This window comes from Rhinopithecus roxellana, chromosome 2 (assembly GCF_007565055.1).
Source record: "Rhinopithecus roxellana isolate Shanxi Qingling chromosome 2, ASM756505v1, whole genome shotgun sequence".
Classification (NCBI taxonomy): domain Eukaryota; kingdom Metazoa; phylum Chordata; class Mammalia; order Primates; family Cercopithecidae; genus Rhinopithecus; species Rhinopithecus roxellana.
This window is the reverse complement of record NC_044550.1, coordinates 135058747-135078478: the sequence shown is the minus strand read 5'-3', so window position 1 is coordinate 135078478 and position 19732 is coordinate 135058747. Positions and strand designations below refer to the sequence as shown.

At 58.6% G+C, this 19732-nt stretch overlaps 1 protein-coding gene across 8 annotated transcripts in view; it reads right to left on the bottom strand.

Annotated features, from left to right (window-relative positions):
* Positions 1-908: 908 nt before the first annotated feature.
* The window catches only part of CTBP1 (C-terminal binding protein 1), a 36988-nt gene continuing 18164 nt past the window's right edge, over positions 909-19732 (bottom strand). For 5 of the 8 annotated variants that reach the window (XM_030920636.1, XM_030920642.1, XM_030920668.1 and 2 more), the window contains 7 exons: positions 17857-18001; positions 14724-14930; positions 5339-5553; positions 3794-3924; positions 2932-3059; positions 2387-2504; positions 909-1901 (listed from right to left, as the gene is read on the bottom strand). In XM_030920636.1, the coding sequence (XP_030776496.1) occupies positions 1715-1901; positions 2387-2504; positions 2932-3059; positions 3794-3924; positions 5339-5553; positions 14724-14930; positions 17857-18001 (1131 nt within the window). In that variant the 3' untranslated portion in view covers positions 909-1714. Of the gene's footprint in view, positions 1902-2260; positions 2505-2931; positions 3060-3793; positions 3925-5338; positions 5554-14723; positions 14931-17856; positions 18002-19732 lie in introns of all 8 variants that reach the window. The other 3 variants (XM_030920679.1, XM_030920640.1, XR_004054236.1) reach the window with 2 other exon arrangements.

Genomic DNA, 19732 nt, shown 5'->3' with positions numbered 1-19732 from the left:
ATGGGGCCAGGAGCAAGGGGAGGCTGACACTTGGGGGCTGACGCTGCAGGGTCTGGACGCTTGGGGTGGCAGGAGAACCCATCTGCACGCAGGGAAAGGCTTGGGATGGGGACGTCCCGAGGGGACCCGGGTTCCCCCAGCACCCGCTGCAGCCCCTCCTTGTGCTACCTGGACCCGCCTGCAGGAGTTTACCTGGAAACGCTCCTCTGGGGTTTCTGCGGTATTTTTTCACTTGGAGATGTGGTATCAAAGTTAACGTACGCTCATAAACGAGCTGGGACTCTGCTGATGTGCACAGACCAAGCTCCCCAAAGAAGCTCTGAGAAACCAGGAGGCTGGGATTTCGAAAAGGACGCCAGTAAACGGTTTTCAGGATCAGCCGCAGGCCGATACTACCCCTGCGGGGGTCTCCTCCTGCGGCTGAACATCCAGCCCAGCTGTGGGCTAAGGTGAAGCGCGACCCCTTTTGGCTTTTTTGCACATTTCTGTAGGCTGGGTGACCCATGGTCTGGGGAACTTCCTCAGTCCTGACATGTGCTTTCCTTCCTCCTCCTGTGGCCCCCAGTCTTCCCAGGTCACAGGCCGGCCTGCGGGAGGTATGCCAAGAAGGGAGGGGGTGGGCACTGGGGCAGGCTCGGCCTGGCACCCTGCTTCCCTCCCACAGGGGCACTTCGGGCAGGCCACCTCCAAGCCAGGACCCTACAGCATCCCACAGAGCCAGTGGGCAGAGGGACAGGCCCGGTACACACAGAGACCACCGCCCAACCTGCCACTGCACCGTCTCTGAGTCTTTCTTAGGCTGCCTACTTCCGAGAGGCTGAGCGAGGCCCTGGAGGTCACCAGAGGCAGGACTGAGGCTCACCCGTGTCCTCATGAGAGAAAGCCACTAGAACAAATGCTAGGCAAACTGGCTCTTTCGGGATTTTTATTTCTTTAAAATAATTCATACAAATGGTTACAGTCACAAACATGATTTTAACCAAAATATTGCTACCCTACCACATCAGCAGGACGGCACTGGTGCAGGCGGGGACGCTGCCACCCTCCACATCCCCAGGACAGACGTCGATGGGCAGCGGGCACGCTGGGCGCCGCCCACGCTTTTCCTTTTGGAGCTGCTTTGTGATGCCGTCTTCATTTGGAACAAGGAGGGGGTTCATGCCAAAATTAGGAAAAACAGCCTTTGTTTTGTTTTTCTAAATTATTCTAAAAATAAGACAAGCAGGTAGAAAAAACAATGCACTGTGTGGCATAAAAAGAAAAACGGGAAGGATTCATTGTCCTGAGAAGTTTGCCAACTGCCTCATTCTGGGGCACGTTCCAACATACAAAAAAAAAAAACAAAAAACAAAAAACAAACAAAAAAAACCCTCAAATTGACTTCCGAATGCTCCTTCAGGTTTTCTTTTTGTTGACAGCTAAGCAAACAGATCCTTTGTAATGTTCTAAAAACTGTACACAGACAAGAACGTTCATGGGAGAATAACTACTGACTTCTTCTGCTTAACGAGGAACGCGAAGGACACAGGGCAGAGCGCCCACAGGACGGACGACAAGCGACACGAGGCCCAGCGCTGCCCCCTCCCGCCTCCTGACAGCCCGGACCAGTCTCTGCAGTGCCAGGGCCGCCACACAGGCACCTCCTCCACACACTCTGGTCCGAGGGTTTCTGGGCCCTCTGCCCAGGCGCTGAGGCTGGAGAGCTCCTCCCGGGCTACAACTGGTCACTGGCGTGGTCTCTATCTGCCTCGGGCTTGACAGTTTGGCCAGGAGAAGGGGCATGGGGTGGGTGGGCCACAGGGGGCAGGCCATGGGACAGGGACATGGCGCTGGGGACGATACCTTCCACAGCAGCTGGGATGCCAGTGGGGGCCACGCCCACCACGCCTGGAGGGTACCTGCTGGGAGAGGGTCCGTCCGTGAGGCCCACCTACAGGCAGCCTGACCGGGCCCCACCTGCCCTCATAGCGTCGGCAGCACCGAGGGGGTGGCTCCAGGAGGACCAGCAGTCAGGGTGAGGATCTCACCTCTGCACGGACGCTCCCGCCTACGGGGGCTACTTCTCAGGGCAGGGGAGGGGAGCCCTGGTGTCTCTAGGCAACCTGAACATGAGGTCTTCGCCTCAACCAAAGCCCCCTCCTCCCACAGGCCCCGTGCCCACAGTAGTCCTGTGTGCACTGGGTCCTGAAGACCACCCCAGCCCAGGTTCCTTCCAAGAGGCCCTGGTTCTTACGGGCCTTTCGGGTGAGGTGGGCCTTACCAGTTCCACCCAGATCCTCCAGGTCAGTCAGTGGAGACGCCGCCCCTCCCGCCAGGGGCTGTGCTGGGATCCTGGGGAAGCCTCGGGCCCTCCTGGTGGCTGTTCCGGGCCAGCGGGCCTGCTCACCTATAGGCGGCCCCGTTGAGCTCAGGGTGCACGACAGCAGGGTCCATGCTGGCCCAGTGGGTGGCCGCCGTCAGATGGTCCTTGTTGACACAGTTCTTCAGGCTGTCTGGGATCCGGCCTGGGAGACGCAGGAGGGAGGAATAGCTGTGGCTCTGAGGGGGCCCCAGGAGCGTGGCCCACTGGGTTGAAGACACGGGCTGTAGGGCTCTCGGCAGTGTGCTCCTCCCTCTCAGCCCCGGGGCTCCTAAGGCATGGCAGAGTCCTGTCTCTCAGGGCACCAGCACTCTCGCAGCGTGGGGATCCCCAGCCCAGAGCATGTGCCCAGTTTGCTGAGAGACCTGTCTGCTCAGCCCAGCAACTTCCCAGCAGGTCTTGTGTGTAAGACGACCCCAGGGCTCAACCTGACTTTGGCCTTAGAGGTCCCTGATAGGGGTGCAGTGAAAGCACCATGGGCCCTGAGCTGGCAGAGCACGGGCCTGGCTGCCGGGCGGATGCGAGCCCATGAGCCAGGCCTGGGACTGGCAGGAAGGGTCCCCCAGGCCCACCTGTGATGGCTCTGCGGATCTCCCGTGCCGCCTCCTCTCGCATCTCGATGGACGCCTGCTCGCTGTACCACGCAGCATGGGGGGTGCAGATAAGATTGGGTGCATCCTTCAGGGGGCCCTGGCTAAAGCTGGGAACAGCACAGCATGGTCAGTGCAGCCCGAGTGCTGTGGCTGGGTGCGGAGGGGGAAGTGGCTGGGCACTGGAACCCCCTGTGGGGGGCCCTGCCTGTCAACCACAGACCCCACGGCCCCGCTCCACTCGGCAGGCAGGCTGAGCGCAAGAGCTCAGCCCCGGGACCATCAGACACACCAGGGGCCCCTGAGAGCAGCGGGTGTGGGAGCCCAAGGGATTTAATCTCCAAGCCCCTTGGGGGAGGAGCCCTGATGGGGGGACATGCTGGCCTGGCCCCTCCCGGCCGAAGGTCCTTTAGCCCCAGGAGCTGCAGGCTGGTACTGCCCCTGTGGGGTGTCTCCTCCTGTGGCTGAACATCCAACCCAGGGCTGCCTGGGGTCCCAGGGCGCTGCAGGGATTGCAGGTCTGGACATGACGCCATGACTCCATGGCCAGTGCCTGTGGGGGCCACTTACGGATATTGGGGCCTCACTCTCTCCTGGCTGGTCGGGAGCCCTGCCCAAAGAGGGGCTGAGGAGGACGAGTAGCCCTCACAGGACCGAGGCGAGACAGGCCTGGAGCCCATGGCTCCGTCCTCACCCCACAGTGGACAGCAAACTCCCCCGTGCCAGCCAGCGAGAGGCCTGAGTACAAGCAAGTGCCCGGCCTGGCAGAGGCGCCATCTGGAGGTCAAGACCGGCAGGATGGTGGGCAGGGAAGAGCAGGGGGTGACACTGGCCGTGAGGGCACCTGAAGGGTTCCGACTCGTGCACGTCCAGGGCTGCGCCGCGGATCCGGCCCTCCTTCAGAGCCTGGGCCAGCGCCTTCTCGTCCACCAGGCCGCCCCGGGCCGTGTTCACCAGGAAGGCCCCTTGTCTCATCTGGAAGACATGAGGACAGGACAGGCCCAGTCAGGGATCCGCGCAGAGCGAGCGGCCAGGGAAGCAAGGTGGTCACACACGCTGCTGGAGAGGCCCAGCTCCCTGGCCCCTTCCCAGCCCAGGCCCACCCTGGGCTCACTAGGGTGCTAGGACGTAAGGCCTCAGACGTGCTGCACCGCGGCCCTGGCAAACTGGCTGAGGTTCGGTCCTGTGCAGACCTGCACGGCCCCACACCTCCTAGAGAGCTCTATGCTCCTGCCCAAGCCCTGAGCTGAGGACTGGGTGGGGGCTCCTGGCTTGGTCCCCCTGTGGTATCCCTTTTCTGGGTCCCCTCCAGCCCAGCCTCCCCCAACAGGGCTTCGGCCCACGAGGTGGGACTCCCTGGGATGACAAAGCCCAGGGCCGTCTACTCTGAGGCGTGGTCTTTGACTCCAACCCCAGCGGGGCCTGCAGCAGAGTCTCTGGACAGGCTCGCTTTTCATGCATTTTTGCAAAAGGCCCTTGCGGTGGCTCCCTGTCAGCTTCGTGGCCAAGGCTTTCCTGCAATCCCCCATTTCATTCCAAGGAAGCCCACCCAGCCACACTGCTTGGCTGGCAGCTGGGTGGGTCATGGTGGCTTTTCTTTGGTGAGTTGCTGCCCATTGCAGCCTCACACCCAAGGTCCTCAGGGATGGCAGGGCTCTGACCAGCATCCACGTGCCATACCCTGTCCACTAGAAGGCTCCAAATCCACTGGCTCTGTGAACAAAGGAAGGGGAGGCGGGCACCTGGCTTCATCCTCCTTGCGGCTACAGGCTGCTGGGACAGCTAGAGTGGGTGGGTGGCCTCTGACACGTGTGTACACACATGCACATACATACAAGCTCAAACAGGCAGACACAGGCACCCACACACACTTGCCCACATACACACACATCACTGTGCACACATAGTGACTCTGTGAAAGGCCTACAGCCAGCGGGAGGCAGCCGTCCCCAGCTCCGCCCACTCAAGGGAAACACGTGCTGAGGCTGCGCTCTGAGCTGCGCTGAGGCAGAGGCCGACCTGAGCACAGCCCTCTCCAGCTGCAGATGTGAAACCTGAACCTGGCAGCACAGCACGGAAGTCAGAAGGACCGGCCCAGCGCCCCCAGGTGGCTGCATCATCTCCACTGTGAGAGTGGCAAGAGCTTCAGGGGAATTTAGGATTCACAGGTATGTGGTTCTGTCTTGTCCAGAGAGTATTTCAGGCATCCTGGGTAGAACTCAGAACATGGAAAATGCTGTCTGGGCAGACAGGGTGGCACTGCCGCCATGTGGCTCACTGAAGGCAGGGTGTTGTGCAGGTGCAGGTGGCTGCTGGGAGGGACCTTCCTGACACCCCCACCTGTGCCTGCCCCGCAGAAGGAGAGCACTGTGCCCCCGGCTCCACGCACCTGCTTGACGGTGAAGTCGTTGATGAGGTGGTGGTTGTGCTCGTTGAGGCCGCAGTGCAGGCTCACGCAGTCGCTGTGGAAAAGCAGGTCCTGCAGGGTGCTGACCCGCTGCAGCCCCAGCGCCCGCTCCACGCCGTCCGACAGGTAAGGGTCGTAGAAGAGCACGTTGAAGCCGAAGGCCTTGGCCCGCAGCGCCACTGCCTGCCCCACGCGACCTGGTGGTGTCAGGACACAGTGTGAGACCCTCGCTCACCCATGGCTGGGAGGCCGGCCCCGACAGCCAGGGTCGGAGTGGCCTCTGTGCCTCAGTTTGACCATCTGCCAAGGAGGACACCAGCTGTGGTCAAGCCAAGGTGCCGGCACGAGGTGTCTCCACATGAGGTGTCTGCTCCCAATGCGCCCACTGCCAAAGCAGAGGCTGTGCACAGGGGTGGAAAGGGTGCATGAGCCCCTCGGCCCACACCAGCCGCCAGCCACACCCCCCCTGCAGCCTGTCCACAGGACGTGACATGAACCACTCAGTGTCAAATGGACCATCAGCGGGTCTCCACTCACCCCACACACGCCCTACGTGCCCAGGTCCCTCCACTGGCCTGCTTTCCGGTCCACCCATCGATGTCTCCCGCATCTCAATTCCAGCCACGACTAGGTGGAGATGGCAAAGGGGGCAGGAGGGAACCTTCCACACCAGGGAGGCCCCGCTGGGCTCACGTCCTGTCCCCTTCGAGTGGAGTGGCAGAGAAAGCCATCCCGGGCAGACGTGCCTGCCCCGACCCCAGCAGTCCAAGGCTGGCGTGGGCCCCAGCACAGGAGCCATGGAGCCAGAGCCACTACGTCTGGCCGGCTCCTCCCCGAGGAAGGGTTCGCAGGGCGCATGCGCCCACCGTGAGCCAACAGCACGGCTGCAAAGGACACAGGAACCCAAGCCCACCAATGCGGTGTCTCCTGTATCGCCTCAGAGAGAACCGCTGCACAGGAAGGAAGCAGGCTGGGCACTGGGGCAGGTGGGAAGCGGGCACAGTTTCAAAGGCGACAGCCAGGGCAGGCCTCCCTGAGAAGACCAAGCTTGCTGGAGACATGAGGGGATGGGAAGGGAGCCGGAGAGCTGGAACAACGTGTGCGAGGGGCCCACGGCGGCGGCGGCCTGAGAGCCAAGGAGACCAGACCGCCAGGCAGACAGGGCGGCCGGACGTGGCCCAAACGCCCAGGGGACCCCCAGTCACTTGGGAACAGCCTGGGGGAGGCTGGGAGGCCAGTCAGAAGAACTGAGGACCGTCTAAACACACTACATCCTAGAAAGGGAGGCGCCTGTTCTACGAGAAGAAACATGGCAGCTCCTTTCATCCTCAGGGACAAGGCTGCTGCAGGAGGCAACGGTCCGGGGAGGAGGGCTCGGCAGGCGGAGGTGGGAGCAGCAGTTCCGAGGTCAGTCACAGCTGGAGTACCTGGGCAGCTCCCCAGACGCAGGAACAGCCCCCGTCTGTCAGCACCCCCTGCCAGGGATCCCACCAAATGGGCAGGAGAGGGAGGAAGGAAGGGAGATAGGCAGACACAGAGAAAGGCACCTCCCACAGCGCAGAAAGCAGAAAAGACGCTGTTTCCCACTGTGCTCAACAGGAAGCCCCAGGGAGTCGGGCTGCCGGTGGCGAAAACCAGCTAGAGCCGCAGGCCAGCACCGGCCACACCTGACACAGGAGAGCAGTGGCTGTTGGGGCGAGATGATTCTTCACTTTAGTCTCTGCCATTCTTTTCCATACGATGTCTGGCTTATGATAAGAAATTATGATGATGCAAGTGAAGAAGTAGGAAGATGTGGCTTCTAATTAGAACAAAACACTAGAGGCGGACAGACCCGCAGATGACCAAGGCTGGAATCAGCCAGCAAAAGCTCCTAAATAACTACTATAAACATGCTCAGAGATGACAGCAAGTGTTGATGTAAACAGCAGAAAAATGGAGGATTCTTGAAGATGAATGGCAACTCTATAAAGAACCACACAGAAATTCCAGAACGAAAACATCCCTCTGAAATGGAACTCCCTGGACGAAGCTAACAGCAAGAAAAGGATCGGGAGCTTGAAAGCATGGGCTCAAAGTCAGCAGATGGCATCCAAACAGAAGCAGAGAGAAAGGAACTAAAAACCTTTTTTTAAAGAACAGGCCGTGGCGGCTCACGCCTGTAATCCCAGCACTCTGGGAGGGTGAGGCGGGTGGATTACGATGTCTGGAGTTCGAGACCAGCCTGGCCACCATGGTGAAACCCCATCTCTACTAAAAATACAAAAAGTCAGCTGGGCGTGGTGGTGGGTGCCTGTAATCCCAGCTACTCGGGAGGCTGAGGCAGGAGAATGGCGTGAACCCAGGAGGTGGAGATTGCAGTGATTTGAGATCGCACCACCACACTCTAGCCTGAGTGACAGAGCGAGACTCTATCTTCTACCAAAAAAAAAAAAAAAAAAAAAAAAAAAAAAAAAAAAGGCAAAACACATTTTCAGACAAAAGAGGAGGGAATTGTTCGCTGATGAGCCACGTTTCTAACAGAGTCTGTAGCTACAGGAACATGATGCCCGACAACAGCCAGAATCGGGGGCGGGATAAACAAGGCAGAAAGGGTGGATGTGTCGGTCAATATTCAAAAACAAAAGTTACTGAAAAATTCCTTGAAAGACTCATGACCAATAGCTTCTTGTATGGTTTTCCGCACAACAGACGTGGAAGATCGGCCCAAGGGCAGCAGCCCGAGGGTGAGAGGAGCCACCACAGGCCTCTTACCGCCCTCGACGAGGCTCCACAGGTTATGCCGGATGGCAGTGAGTTATGAAGGCATATCCTAATCTCTAAAGTAAAACTAAACACAATCACTAAGCAGTCAGTATAGATTAAAAAGCAACAACAGATGCGAGGAATCATTTAACACTTGATTAACATAAAAGAAGGCCAGAAAGGAAACACAAGGATGAACAGAAAACATGTAGCCAGACGACACTGAAATCCAAATGAGCAGCAATTACACTAAAAATAAATGAACGGAGCACTCAAGAGGCAAAGACTGTCAGACTGAAAAAAGAAAGAGGAACCAACTATAAACTATTAATAACAGACACACTTTAAACACAAACACAGAAGCCAGGTGCCATGGCTCACACCTGTAATCCCAGCACTTTGGGAGGCCAAGGCAGGGTGACCACTTGAGCCCAGGAGTTTAAGACCATCCTGGGCAACATAGCAAGGCCTTGTCTCTACCAAAATAATAATAATAATTAATTTTTAAAAATTGCAGTGGCACGAACCTATAGTCCTAACTACTTCGGAGGCTAAGGCAAGAGGATCTCTTGAGCCCCAGTGCTCAAGGCTGCAGCAAGCCATGACTGCACCACCACACTCCAGCCTGAGTGACAGAGCAAGACCATTCATCTGAATGATGAATATAAGAACAGAGATAAGCTGAAATTAAAAGGATGAAAAAAGACATACCACATATAAACACTGATCAAAAGAGCTGGGATGGCTACCTCAACATTAGACCAATTAATTAGACCACAAAAAGAGCGAAAGCAAATGTCCTACTTAATGGTGAAATATCAAAAACTTTTTCTCCCACATCAAGACAGTAATAACTGCAAGTCACTGCTACTGACGATTGTAGCTAATGCAAAAAGGCAAAAATAAAGAAATTAAAGAAATAAAAGGCACAGAGATCAGAAAGGAAAATGTAAATCTGTGTTTATCTGCAGGTGACACGGCAGTGTGTGCAAGAGAAAATTCAAGAGAATCTGTTTTTGGCAGAGGCAGGTCTCATTATGCCATCCAGGCTGGTCTCTAACTCCTGGTGATCCTCCAGCCTTGGCCTCATAACTCACTATGATAGCAGGCACAAGCCACTGCACCCGGCCTAATATGGAGAATTTAGAAGGCTGTGGGATATGAGGTTGGTTTACAAAACTCAAGTGTATTTCTACCCACTAATAACCAAACATCAAGAAACAATTAGGCTGGGCACAGTGGCTCATGCCTGTAATCCCAACATTTTGGGAGGCCAAGGCGGGTGGATCACTTGAAGTCAGGAGTTCGAGCCTGGCCAATACGGCAAAACCCCGTCTCTACTAAAAATACAAAAATTGGCCGGGCGCGGTGGCTCAAGCCTGTAATCCCAGCACTTTGGGAGGCCGAGACGGGCGGATCACGAGGTCAGGAGATCGAGACCATCCTGGCTAACACGGTGAAACCCCGTCTCTACTAAAAATACAAAAACTAGCCGGGCGAGGTGGCGGGCGCCTGTAGTCCCAGCTACTCGGGAGGCTGAGGCAGGAGAATGGCGTAAACCCGGGAGGCGGAGCTTGCAGTGAGCTGAGATCTGGCCACTGCACTCCAGTCCGGGCGACAGAGCGAGACTCCGCCTCAAAAAAAAAAAAAAAAAAAAAATACAAAAATTAACCAGGTGTAGTGGCATGCGCCTGTAATCCCAGCTACTCAGGAGGCTGAGGTAGGAGAATCATTTGAACCCAGGAAGTGGAGATTGCAGTGGGCTGAAATCACACCACTGTACTCCAGCCTGGGTGACACAGCGAGACTGTCTCAAAAAAACAAAACAACAACAACAAAATTTGTAACAGCATTACAAATGCCAAATACCCAACAATAAACTTAATGAACTACGTGGAAACCTTCTACTGATAACGATGAAACACTGTTAAGAAAAGTCAAAATAAATGGAGACATTGTATTTGTGTCCCGAAGATTCAATATTATTAGGAAATCAGCGCTCCCAAAACTGATTTTAAGGACTCAACAAAATGAAAATTGATGAGCTGATTCCAGAATGGAAATGGGAATGCACAGCAGGACGTAAAATAGCCAAGACCCTTGTGAAGAACATGGTGGAAGCTGTCAAGGCTCACAACCGTGCAGACAGCGTAACACGGGAGAAAGGGAAGAAAAACAGGCCCACGGAACAGAAGAGTCCAGACAGACCCACTCACACGTGGCCAACTGCCTTTCCGCAGAGGAGCCACGCCAACGGGAAGGAGGGTGTCTCAGCGCATCGTGCCGCAGGGACCTGCCATCCTGGGAGAGGGCGGGCCGCGACCCCAGCTTCACACCAGGCGTGAGTGGCAACCCAGAAGACCCTGGACCTAGAGGTAGAAGCTTCCAGAAGAAAACACAGAGAACCTGGATGACCCTGGGGTAAACAGAGATTCCTCAGGACACAAAAGGTATTCACCGAAAAAACGGGTGATACGCTGGGCTTCATAAAAACTGAAATGTGTTCTCGTCAGAGCGATGTCAAGAAAGTGAAAAGTCAAGCCACGGGCTGAGATATTGGTAAACATGTAAAAACAAACATTTTGAAATTATAAAAATATCCACAGTGCATGTCGATCTGACAAAAACCAGACACAGACCACATGAGGGCTCCGTAACCAACATGGAAAAGACTGCCAGAGGTGCTCCCAGTGGCCAGGGGTACAAAGAGGTGCTCGACCCCCTGAGTCATCCGGAAACTGTAGGTTAAAATAAAAATATCACAAAATTCCTGCTGGAAGGGCTAGAATTACACAGACTCCAACACGGAGTGCTGGCAAGGATATGCGGCTGCCGGAGTGTGACGCCGTGCACCTGCCTGAAGAACAGCAACTCCTTCCACGTGAAACCACGTCCTGCTCTGGGACTCAGAAACTCCACTCCTAGGTACAAACCCAAGAGGCACGAGTCGTCTATGTGCACATGTGTTCACAGAAGTTTTGTTTGTGATACTGGCCAAAAGCTTAGAAAATGCATCACCAAGAGTCTGGAGAAGCGAATCGTGCTGTGTTCACGTTATCAGAAACTGGGGGTCATGCGAAAACACAGAGACCTGGAGGCATCAGCCCGACGGACAGGAGGCCGACACAGAAGGCTGTGTGCCCGCGACCCCACCTCGGCAGAGCTGGGGAAGGCCCTCTGCCCTAGGAAGCGGGACCCAGGTCATTGCGGGGCCGCAGCGGGAGAAGGGGCCCGAGGGAGCTGCATGCAGAAGCCTGCTCTCTTGACGTGCTGGCGGGTTCTTTGTACAATGTTTTCCTGTGTGCACCTAAGATAGTGCATTTTTTTCAGAAGAAAGGAAGGAAGGGAAGGAGAGAGGAAAGATAAAAACAAGGAGACGTTAAGTCACAAGCACCAGAGCCTCGTAGAGCAGAAGTGGCCACCCCCTCGTCTGCACCGAGTGGCAGCAACACCGTGAACCACACACTGCCCAGGGCTTCCACGTTCCTGTAGTCACCACACGCGTGGATTCCACGCTAAGAACAACCCACACACAGGGTGTGCCCAGCAGAGGGCAGATCGGGACAGGCATACCCCGGGAGAGCCTGAGTGGCTGGTGCCCAGCACGGGCCCCGCCCACAGCATGAGACTCTCCCAGAGGGTGGGGATGGGGTTCAGGGACAAGGGTGAGGGGCAGGGGGGCGCAGGTGCCAGGTGGGCGGCCAGGCTGGGGTAGGGGTCCCTGTCCACGAGGTAGAGGCTGCAGCGTCAGGGAACTTGTGTCCCTAAGGACAGAACTGCTCTCCTCAGCTCCCCAGGCCGAGGGAGCTTTGACCTGGCCTGGGTCACCACGAGGTCACCACAGGCAGAGGGGCCACGCCCAGAGCAAGGGAAGCAGCCCAGCTGCCCCAGGGACGCCTGCCTGAGCGCCCACAGGACGACCTGGGCCACTGCAGGGGAGAACGCCCATGGCAGACCCCCACAGCCTGCCAGGTCCACCCTGCACTCCCCAGGACGCCAGGAGCCACCCGCACTCCTCAGGCCAGGCCTGGGTGGGGGCCTTGGTAGGTGGGGTCCTCAAGGAAGGGGGTGGCCACAGCCCTGCCCTCTGAGGGCATCCTAACCTGGGTGCTCCAACCCCCACTCAGCACGGAGCCCTGGGAGGGGCCGGCTGGGCCCAGTTCCACACTCAGCCTGGGCAGGCGCCACCCTCAGGCCTCAGAGTGGCCACGGGGAGGGTCTGGGGCCTTCAGGGCTGGAACCACAGACCCCAACCCCAGGAGAGACAGGTTACAGGACTCTGGAGACAACACCCCCACCTGCTCTTACCAGGGGAACTACAGACATCCCTGGCCACACACAGACACAGCCCACAACCCCCCACATCCCACAGTCCCTCATACACCCCAGGTGAGGTGTCAGACCTGTGGCTGCGGGACAGGAGGCGCCCTGCAGGCAAGGCACACATGAGGCCCCTCCCGCCCTGTGGGCTTGCTCTGGAGACAGCTGAGGCACTGCCCCTGCACAAGGCCGGTGGACAGCCCACGGAGCTGAAGGTCCACAGAGCCCCGAGTCCCTGGCCCCTTCTGACCTCTGCCCCGACCTGGGCTTCCTACCCACCCTCCCTCCTTCCCTCCTTCAACAAACCACACACGGACCATGGCCGTGAGGTGGGAGGGGCCGCCCAGGCCTCAGAAGGGCAGAGGTATGAGAATGGGTACCTCGGGGCTCCGGGATCCTCACAGGTTCCAGCCGGCCCTGGGATCCTGGTGGGGGCACCAGCAAGGCCGTGAAAGATGTGTCCAGGAAGAAACAAGCACGTGTTCCATGTGCATCCGTAAGCCAACCTCTCCCACTAGCCCAGGTGTGTCCGCCTCATCGAGACCACCCGAAACATCTGATTACCCAAACGCTGCCGGGACAAGGACAGCGGTCAGCAGGAGTGGGCTGCCTGGATGTTTGGGAAGTTGGGGGCCGGCCGGTCAACGGGATCCCCGGCAAGGCAAGGTCCTCGCATCCCCACGGGGCCTCTTGGGGAATGGCGCAGGCAGCTCCTAGGAACCCACGATCTGGGGAGACAAGGCACCTGGGCCAAGGTGTCCGGAGGGTCTTCAGAAAAGGGACACCACGCCCCACCCACCCTCTCTAAGAACCCTCTATGGGAGCACCTTCCCACTTCCCACCTCACACCTGGGCCCCGCCCAGAGGTGCCCCCGTGACCTCGCTTGGCCTCTCCCAGCTCCACTCTCTCAAGACATGGCTCTACTCTAGGATCACACACATGTGCGCGCACACACACACACACACACACACGCTTGCTGCTCTGAGCTCAACCTGGGCCTGGCTGTGTGGGGCCTGCTCACTGCTGCGTGCCGGACCCAGGACGGTGCTGGGCCCAGGACAGGCGGCTGCAGAGCGAGTGGGCAAATGAAGAGCAAGGGGTTGCGGAGGGGCAAACCACTCCCTGGGGCAGGGCCGGCTGCTGGTGACAGAGGAGGAAGCCCACAGCTGCCCGAACCCCGGCCCCAGCGGGACCCACGCAGCCAGCTCCAGAGGCCTCAAAGGGTGAGCGCGTGCTAGACCGTGGTTGATGTGTGTGCCCACACGTATGCCCGTGTCTATCTGCCCATGTGCCCATGACATCAGTGTGTTTCCACGTGGTATCATGTGTATGCTGTGATATCCATGTGATGCCCATGTGTGCTGTGTGATATCTGTGTCCTGTGACATCTGCATGTCCCCGTGTGGCCCATGTGTGTGCTGTGACGTCCACATATGATGTCTGAGTCCACGTGTGTGTGACGTCCGTGTGATGTCTGTGCAGGCCCGTGTGAGACCCATGTGTGTGCTGTGTGAGGCTGTGGGTGCTATGACATCCGTGTTATCTGTGTGTGCCCGTGTTAAGGCCCACGTGTGTTGTGAGGTCCATGTGTGATGTCTGAGGCCCACGTGTGTGCTGTGGCATGTGGGACATCAGTGCAGGCCTGTGTGAGGCCCACGTGTGTGCTGTGACGTCCGTGCATGATGTCTGTGTGTGCAGTGATGTCTGTGTGAGGCCCACGTGTGCTGTGGTGTTGTATGTGATATCTGTACAGGCCGTGTGTGCTGTGACATCCGTGTAGGCCGGTGTGAGACCCATGTGTGTACTGTGATATCTGTGTGAGGCTGTGTGTGCTGTGACATCCATGTATTACGTGTGTGTGCCTGAGGTCCATGTGTGTGCTGTGACGTCCATGTGTCATGTCTGTGTGCCCATGCAGTCATGCGTACTGCGGCATCTGTGTGCCATCCGTGCAGGCCTGCATGTGTGCTGTGACGTTCGTGTGTGATGTCAGTGTGTGCCGTGCTGTGTGAGGCCCACACGTGTGCTGTGGTGTTGTGATATCTGTGCAGGCCCGTGTGAGACCCATGTGTGTGCCGTGATGTCTGTGTGAGGCTGTATGTGCTATGGCGTCCGCGTACGTAGGGCACACAGCCTGGGATTCCTGGGCCCTGGCGCCTGTGCTGCGCGCACTCAGTCCTGTCCTGGGTTGGGACCGACACCCGCAGCCCCACCCCACCTTGGGCCTCTCCTGGGCACGGCTGAAGAGCAGCAGTGCCCGACACAGGAAAGGGCACAGGCGCGGAGCTGTGGCTGACGCACCGAGTCCGATGATGCCCAAGGTCTCCCCACGGATCCTGGCGGCGCCGGACGCCACCTCGCGGATCTGCTCGACGCTCTGGACTCGCGTGCCCTCCCGCAACGCCTGGTGCAGCCAGGTGGCCCGCCGGTACAGGTTCAGGATGTGGCACAGCGTCGAGTCAGCCGTCTCCTCCACAGACGCTGCAGGCACGTTGCAGACGGCAATGCCTGTGGGGACAAGGACATGGCGGTCACCCCCAGGCCAGGCCCAGCCTCCAGGAGGACACCAGGGCCACCGTGGCTGGAGCAGGTTTGGAGCTTCCCGAGGAAGAAGCCAAAGGCCATGTCCCCAAGGCCACCCTGGGAGGCCACGAAATGAATGCACATCTCCGAGGCTCGCGGGCAACAGAGCACCTGGCCCGGCACCTGTGCCCTGTGGCTGGAGCCCCACCTCCACTTTAGGTTCACGCGGCAGCACACGTATGGCAACTGCTCGGTGTGTGGTGGGGCCAGGGCGTTAAGACGCTGCCCTGACCCCTCCCAACTCAGCACTGGGAGCCCAGGCAGAGACAAGCCCATGTCTCCCTGCGTCACCTCGCCACCCTGATTCCTCCAGGGAGTTCCTGCTGGGAGGCTGCGGCCAGGTCAGAATCTGGGTGCTGGACCCACCTGCACACCCCTACATGGACATGCGCACATGTCCTCAGGCCTCCCCCAGGCCAAGCCAGGCCCCCACGGCCCCTTCCGCCCTCCATGCCCTACACCCTGCAGTCAATAACACTGAAGCTGGAGCCATTCCTGGAAAGCAAATCCATCCCATTTCTCCCCAGTGGTCAGGCACGCCCATGTGTAACCCCTACTGCCCGCTCCCGGCCTTGTCCCAGAGGCAGGCCCTTCCCCGGCCAGGGCCCCTCCCTGAGCCTATTTATCCTCATCCCTGGTCTGTCCCCGGCCAGCGACTCCCCTGCATGGCACTTCCCACCCCATTCAGATGATTGCACTCCTGTGTCCGACTGGCGGTCCAACTGGCTGTCCATCTCTCTGGGGAGGAGGAATGGGCAGGCGGCCAGGACAGGGCTGCATTCATATGCCCAGAGGCTGGACGAGACCATGTGGTTCTGCAAGGCGTTCCGAGGGTTCGGGAGGGGGCCTGACATGGGCCAGCGCAGGCAGGCGCTACACAAGGCCAAGGGTGGGATCCTGCATAGCCCCCAGACACAACTCACTTGGACATAAAAATGTCAAACAAGGGAGACTGAGGGAGAGCCAAGCCAAGCACCACACGAGATTGGAAGAAAGGCCTCCTGACTGTGGGGCATTGGAGTGTGGGCCAGATCCCAGGGGTGCCCCAGACTGTGTCCCTGGCTGAAGAACAGAGCCCAGGGCTGGGAAACTCCACAGGCAACGGAAATGGTAAACAGCGGGGGTCGCTCAGAAAGCGCCAGGCCCGCAACCGACACCGCATAGCTGGGCCCGCGCCCAACACCGTAGAGCCAGGCCTGCGCCCGACACCGCAGCCAGCCTTTCCCAGGATGCCGCCACAGAGACAAAGGCGGGAGGGGGCTGGCACACAGCTTTGGCCCATGGGCATCGGCGGAAGCAGCTGAAGCCAGCGCAGGAGAAGACCCCGGAATGGAGGTGTGGCTTCTGACACCACCTGCGTCTCCTGCAGGAACACAGACGGTTCCGATTTTGCAATGCTGTATCCTAGGAAAAGGGAAGCAAAACCGTGAGGCGCTGGCCAACCATGGGCAAGGACAGGGTACGACCTTGCCTGTTACCAGCATCGAGGGGAGGAGAAAAAACAGACCAAGGCTGGGTGCGGTGGCACAAGCCTGTAATCCCAGCACTTTGGGAGGCCGAGACGGGTGGATCACGAGGTCAGGAGATTGAGACCATCCTGGCTAACACGGTGAAACCCCATCTCTACTAAAAAAACTAGCCGGGCAAGGTAGCGGGCGCCTGTAGTCCCAGCTACTCGGGAGGCTGAGGCAGGAAAATGGCGTGAACCCGGGAGGTGGAGCTTGCAGTGAGCTGAGATCCGGCCACTGCACTCCAGCCTGGGCGACAGAGCGAGACTCCGTCTCAAAAACAAAAAAAAAACCAACAACAACAACAACAACAAAAAAACAGACGGAGCCTGGCAGAAAACAGAAAGGGCGCTCCACGCAGGACGGCCAAGCACCGCCCTGAGTTTGTTCTAGTAAGTGTCTGTGCGTGGGTGCAGACACATAGGCACGTTCCGTGTGCATGTGTAGGTGCATAGGTATGGACGTGCATGTTCTGTGAGCGTTCCATGTGCTGAGTACATGAGCACAGGTACAGACGTGTCTGCGTGTTCTGTGTGCTGAGTGCACGTGCACGGGTGCAGACGTGCGTGTCCTCTGAGTGTTCCATGTGCTGAGTGTACGTGAACAGGTGCAGATGCATATGCGTGTTCTGTGTGCTGACTGTGCACATTCCGTGTGCTGAGTGCACGTGCATGGGTGCAGATGTGTGTGTGTTCCGTGTGCTGAGTTCACGTGCACGGGTGCAGATGTGTGTGCATGTTCCGTGTGCTGACTGCATGTGCATGGGTGTAGATGAGTCTGCGTGTTCTGTGTGCTGAGTGCACGTTCACGGGTGTAGGTGTGTGCGTGTTCCGTGTGCTGAGTGCACGTGCACGGGTGCAGATGTGTGCGTGTTCCGTGTGCTGAGTGCATGTGCATGGGTGCAGATGTGCGTGTTCTGTGTGTGTGTTCCATGTGCTGAGTGCATGTGTACTGGGTTGCGACACACCCCGCTGTTCCCGCTGTGTCTTGGGACAGAAACCTATGAGCGCTATTACAGCCACGCTCTGACGCCCCTGCCCCTCAACCCCAGGGCCCCGGTACCCAAGCAAGGGGCACCAGCTAGACATGCATGCAGACTTGTGTGAAGCGGCAGCTGGATTTCCTACTGCCCAAAAGAGAGGAAGTGCCCCGAGGTGAGGCTCCGTGAGGAACAGAACGGCTGCGGCCCCACGCTGGCCCTAGATGGGACTGCACGCCACCGCCAGTCACACCAGGCGATGTGCAACGGGGTCCTCGGTGTGGCAGCGAAGCCTCCAAGGATGAAGCAAGACGGGGCGGAGCTCGCATGAATGGGCACAGGAGAGAATTCGGAGCCGGCCTACCTAAATCCCCGGCCGACTTGATGTCAATGTTGTCAAAACCACTGCCGATGCGGACGATGATGCGGAGGGCTTTGAACTTCTCCAGGTCCTCCCTGGTGAGTGTGATGGTGTGGTACATCAGGGCCCCCACGGCCTCATTCAGGACCTACAGCGAGGAGAAAACACATGGGCTGAGCCCAGCGCCTGCAGAGCCTCAAACCTGGACCTTCGGGGATGGGGCTGAACCTGGCTGGGAAATTAGCCTGTGGCCCTCAGGCTCTGTTCCCCAAGCACCAGCCTGGACACTGGGAAAGGCCACGTGAATACCTCCCCACCATGCGCTATCCCTCAACCCCTGCCTAGGCACCCCGAGTCCCAGCAATTCCCGCCGCAGCCTCCTCAGCCATGTGCAGGCTGCAGGCTGGCACTGGTCAGAGTCACCTGCTTCCCACTGTGGTGGCTGAGATGTTTCCTTTTGAGTGTGTGCCCCACCTTGAGACTCTGCCCAGCCTCGTGGAAGAAATGGGGTCGCACTAGGCAAGGACACAGGAGGGGGGTGCAGCCACACCCAGGAAGGATGCTGAGCAGGTGCGGCTGGGTGGGGGCAGCCGGGGCACCTGAGACCTGCAGGCCCAGGGGTGCAGGTAGAAAGCGGTAAGTCCCCGGGGCACACAAGCACATAGGCAGAGACAGGCAGGGGCCACCCGGCCACAAGGACACAACCACAGGAGCACACACTGCCCCTGTGTCGCCTGAGAACCCGCCCAGAAATGCTGCCCACAGCGGGCACACCATGGCTGGCAAGGCTTGGGTTTGAGCTATGTTCATAACAGTCATGATTGTGATTTCAGTTTCCATGACAAATTCTAGACCGGAACGAATTCCGACAAACGCGGACCTGGCACACAGCACAGCAGCCCAACCCTGGCGCCTCCACTCAGCCAACACCAGGTGTTGCTGTGGTCACAGCCAACCCCGCCCTACCAAGGGCTCCCAGTTACCCCCAGTCCAGGGAGGGCGGGGCAGCATGGGGTGCAGAGGCACATAGGTGGAGAAAGTACCCTAGGCAGAAGAACTACGCACGGCACTGGGCACAGGGTGGGGGTGTGTGTGCACCACCTGTGCATCTACCCACACCCGAAAACACCCATCCACACACGTGCATCCCACACTTGTGCATGACAACGCCCACCCGTGGGTACAGAGAGGCTCTATGCAAACGGCCATGGCTGAGGACACCAGGACACGTGCAGGCCTCATCCACATAGGCACGTCTGAGTCCCGGGAGACACCACTGAGCCTCCCGTGAGGACGTGACTCCCACCCACCACCTGCCAGCGGGGCCCCAGGTACTCCTGACCGACCAACACCACGGGCTCAGCACAGAGATTGCCGGGGCCTAGGCAGCCTCTTTCCCTCCCTTCCTGCCGTGCATGGAGCCTGCCGATCCTGGGCGGGAGTGCCTGGGTTGCTGGACCGCAGGGTGTCCTGTGGGAGCTGACCCTGCTCAGGCCCTGGGTAGAGCAGCTGGTGTTGGGCAAGCACACATGGGCGGGATGAGGACAGCCCCCAGGAAGATGCTCACCACCCAGCTGCAACCCCTTCTCCTCCAGTGCCCGGACCTCCAGCTCGGCCAGAACAGATGGTTCCCTTTGAGGTTGGCACAGCCTCCCTTCCCTCCTGCCCACTGTAGGGGACCTAGAGGATAGGACCATGGGGGACCATGCAGACCAGGGCCATGGCAGAGGCTGGGCAGCAGGGCAGGGGAGCCCCGGGTTGGCCTGGGCGTTCTCCAGGACGACGGAAAGTTGGAGCAGCTCGGCTGCAAGAGGCAGGGAGGCATCTGCCCAGATCACAGAGGAATGGGTGTAGCACTCATCAGTTCACGGACAGGGCT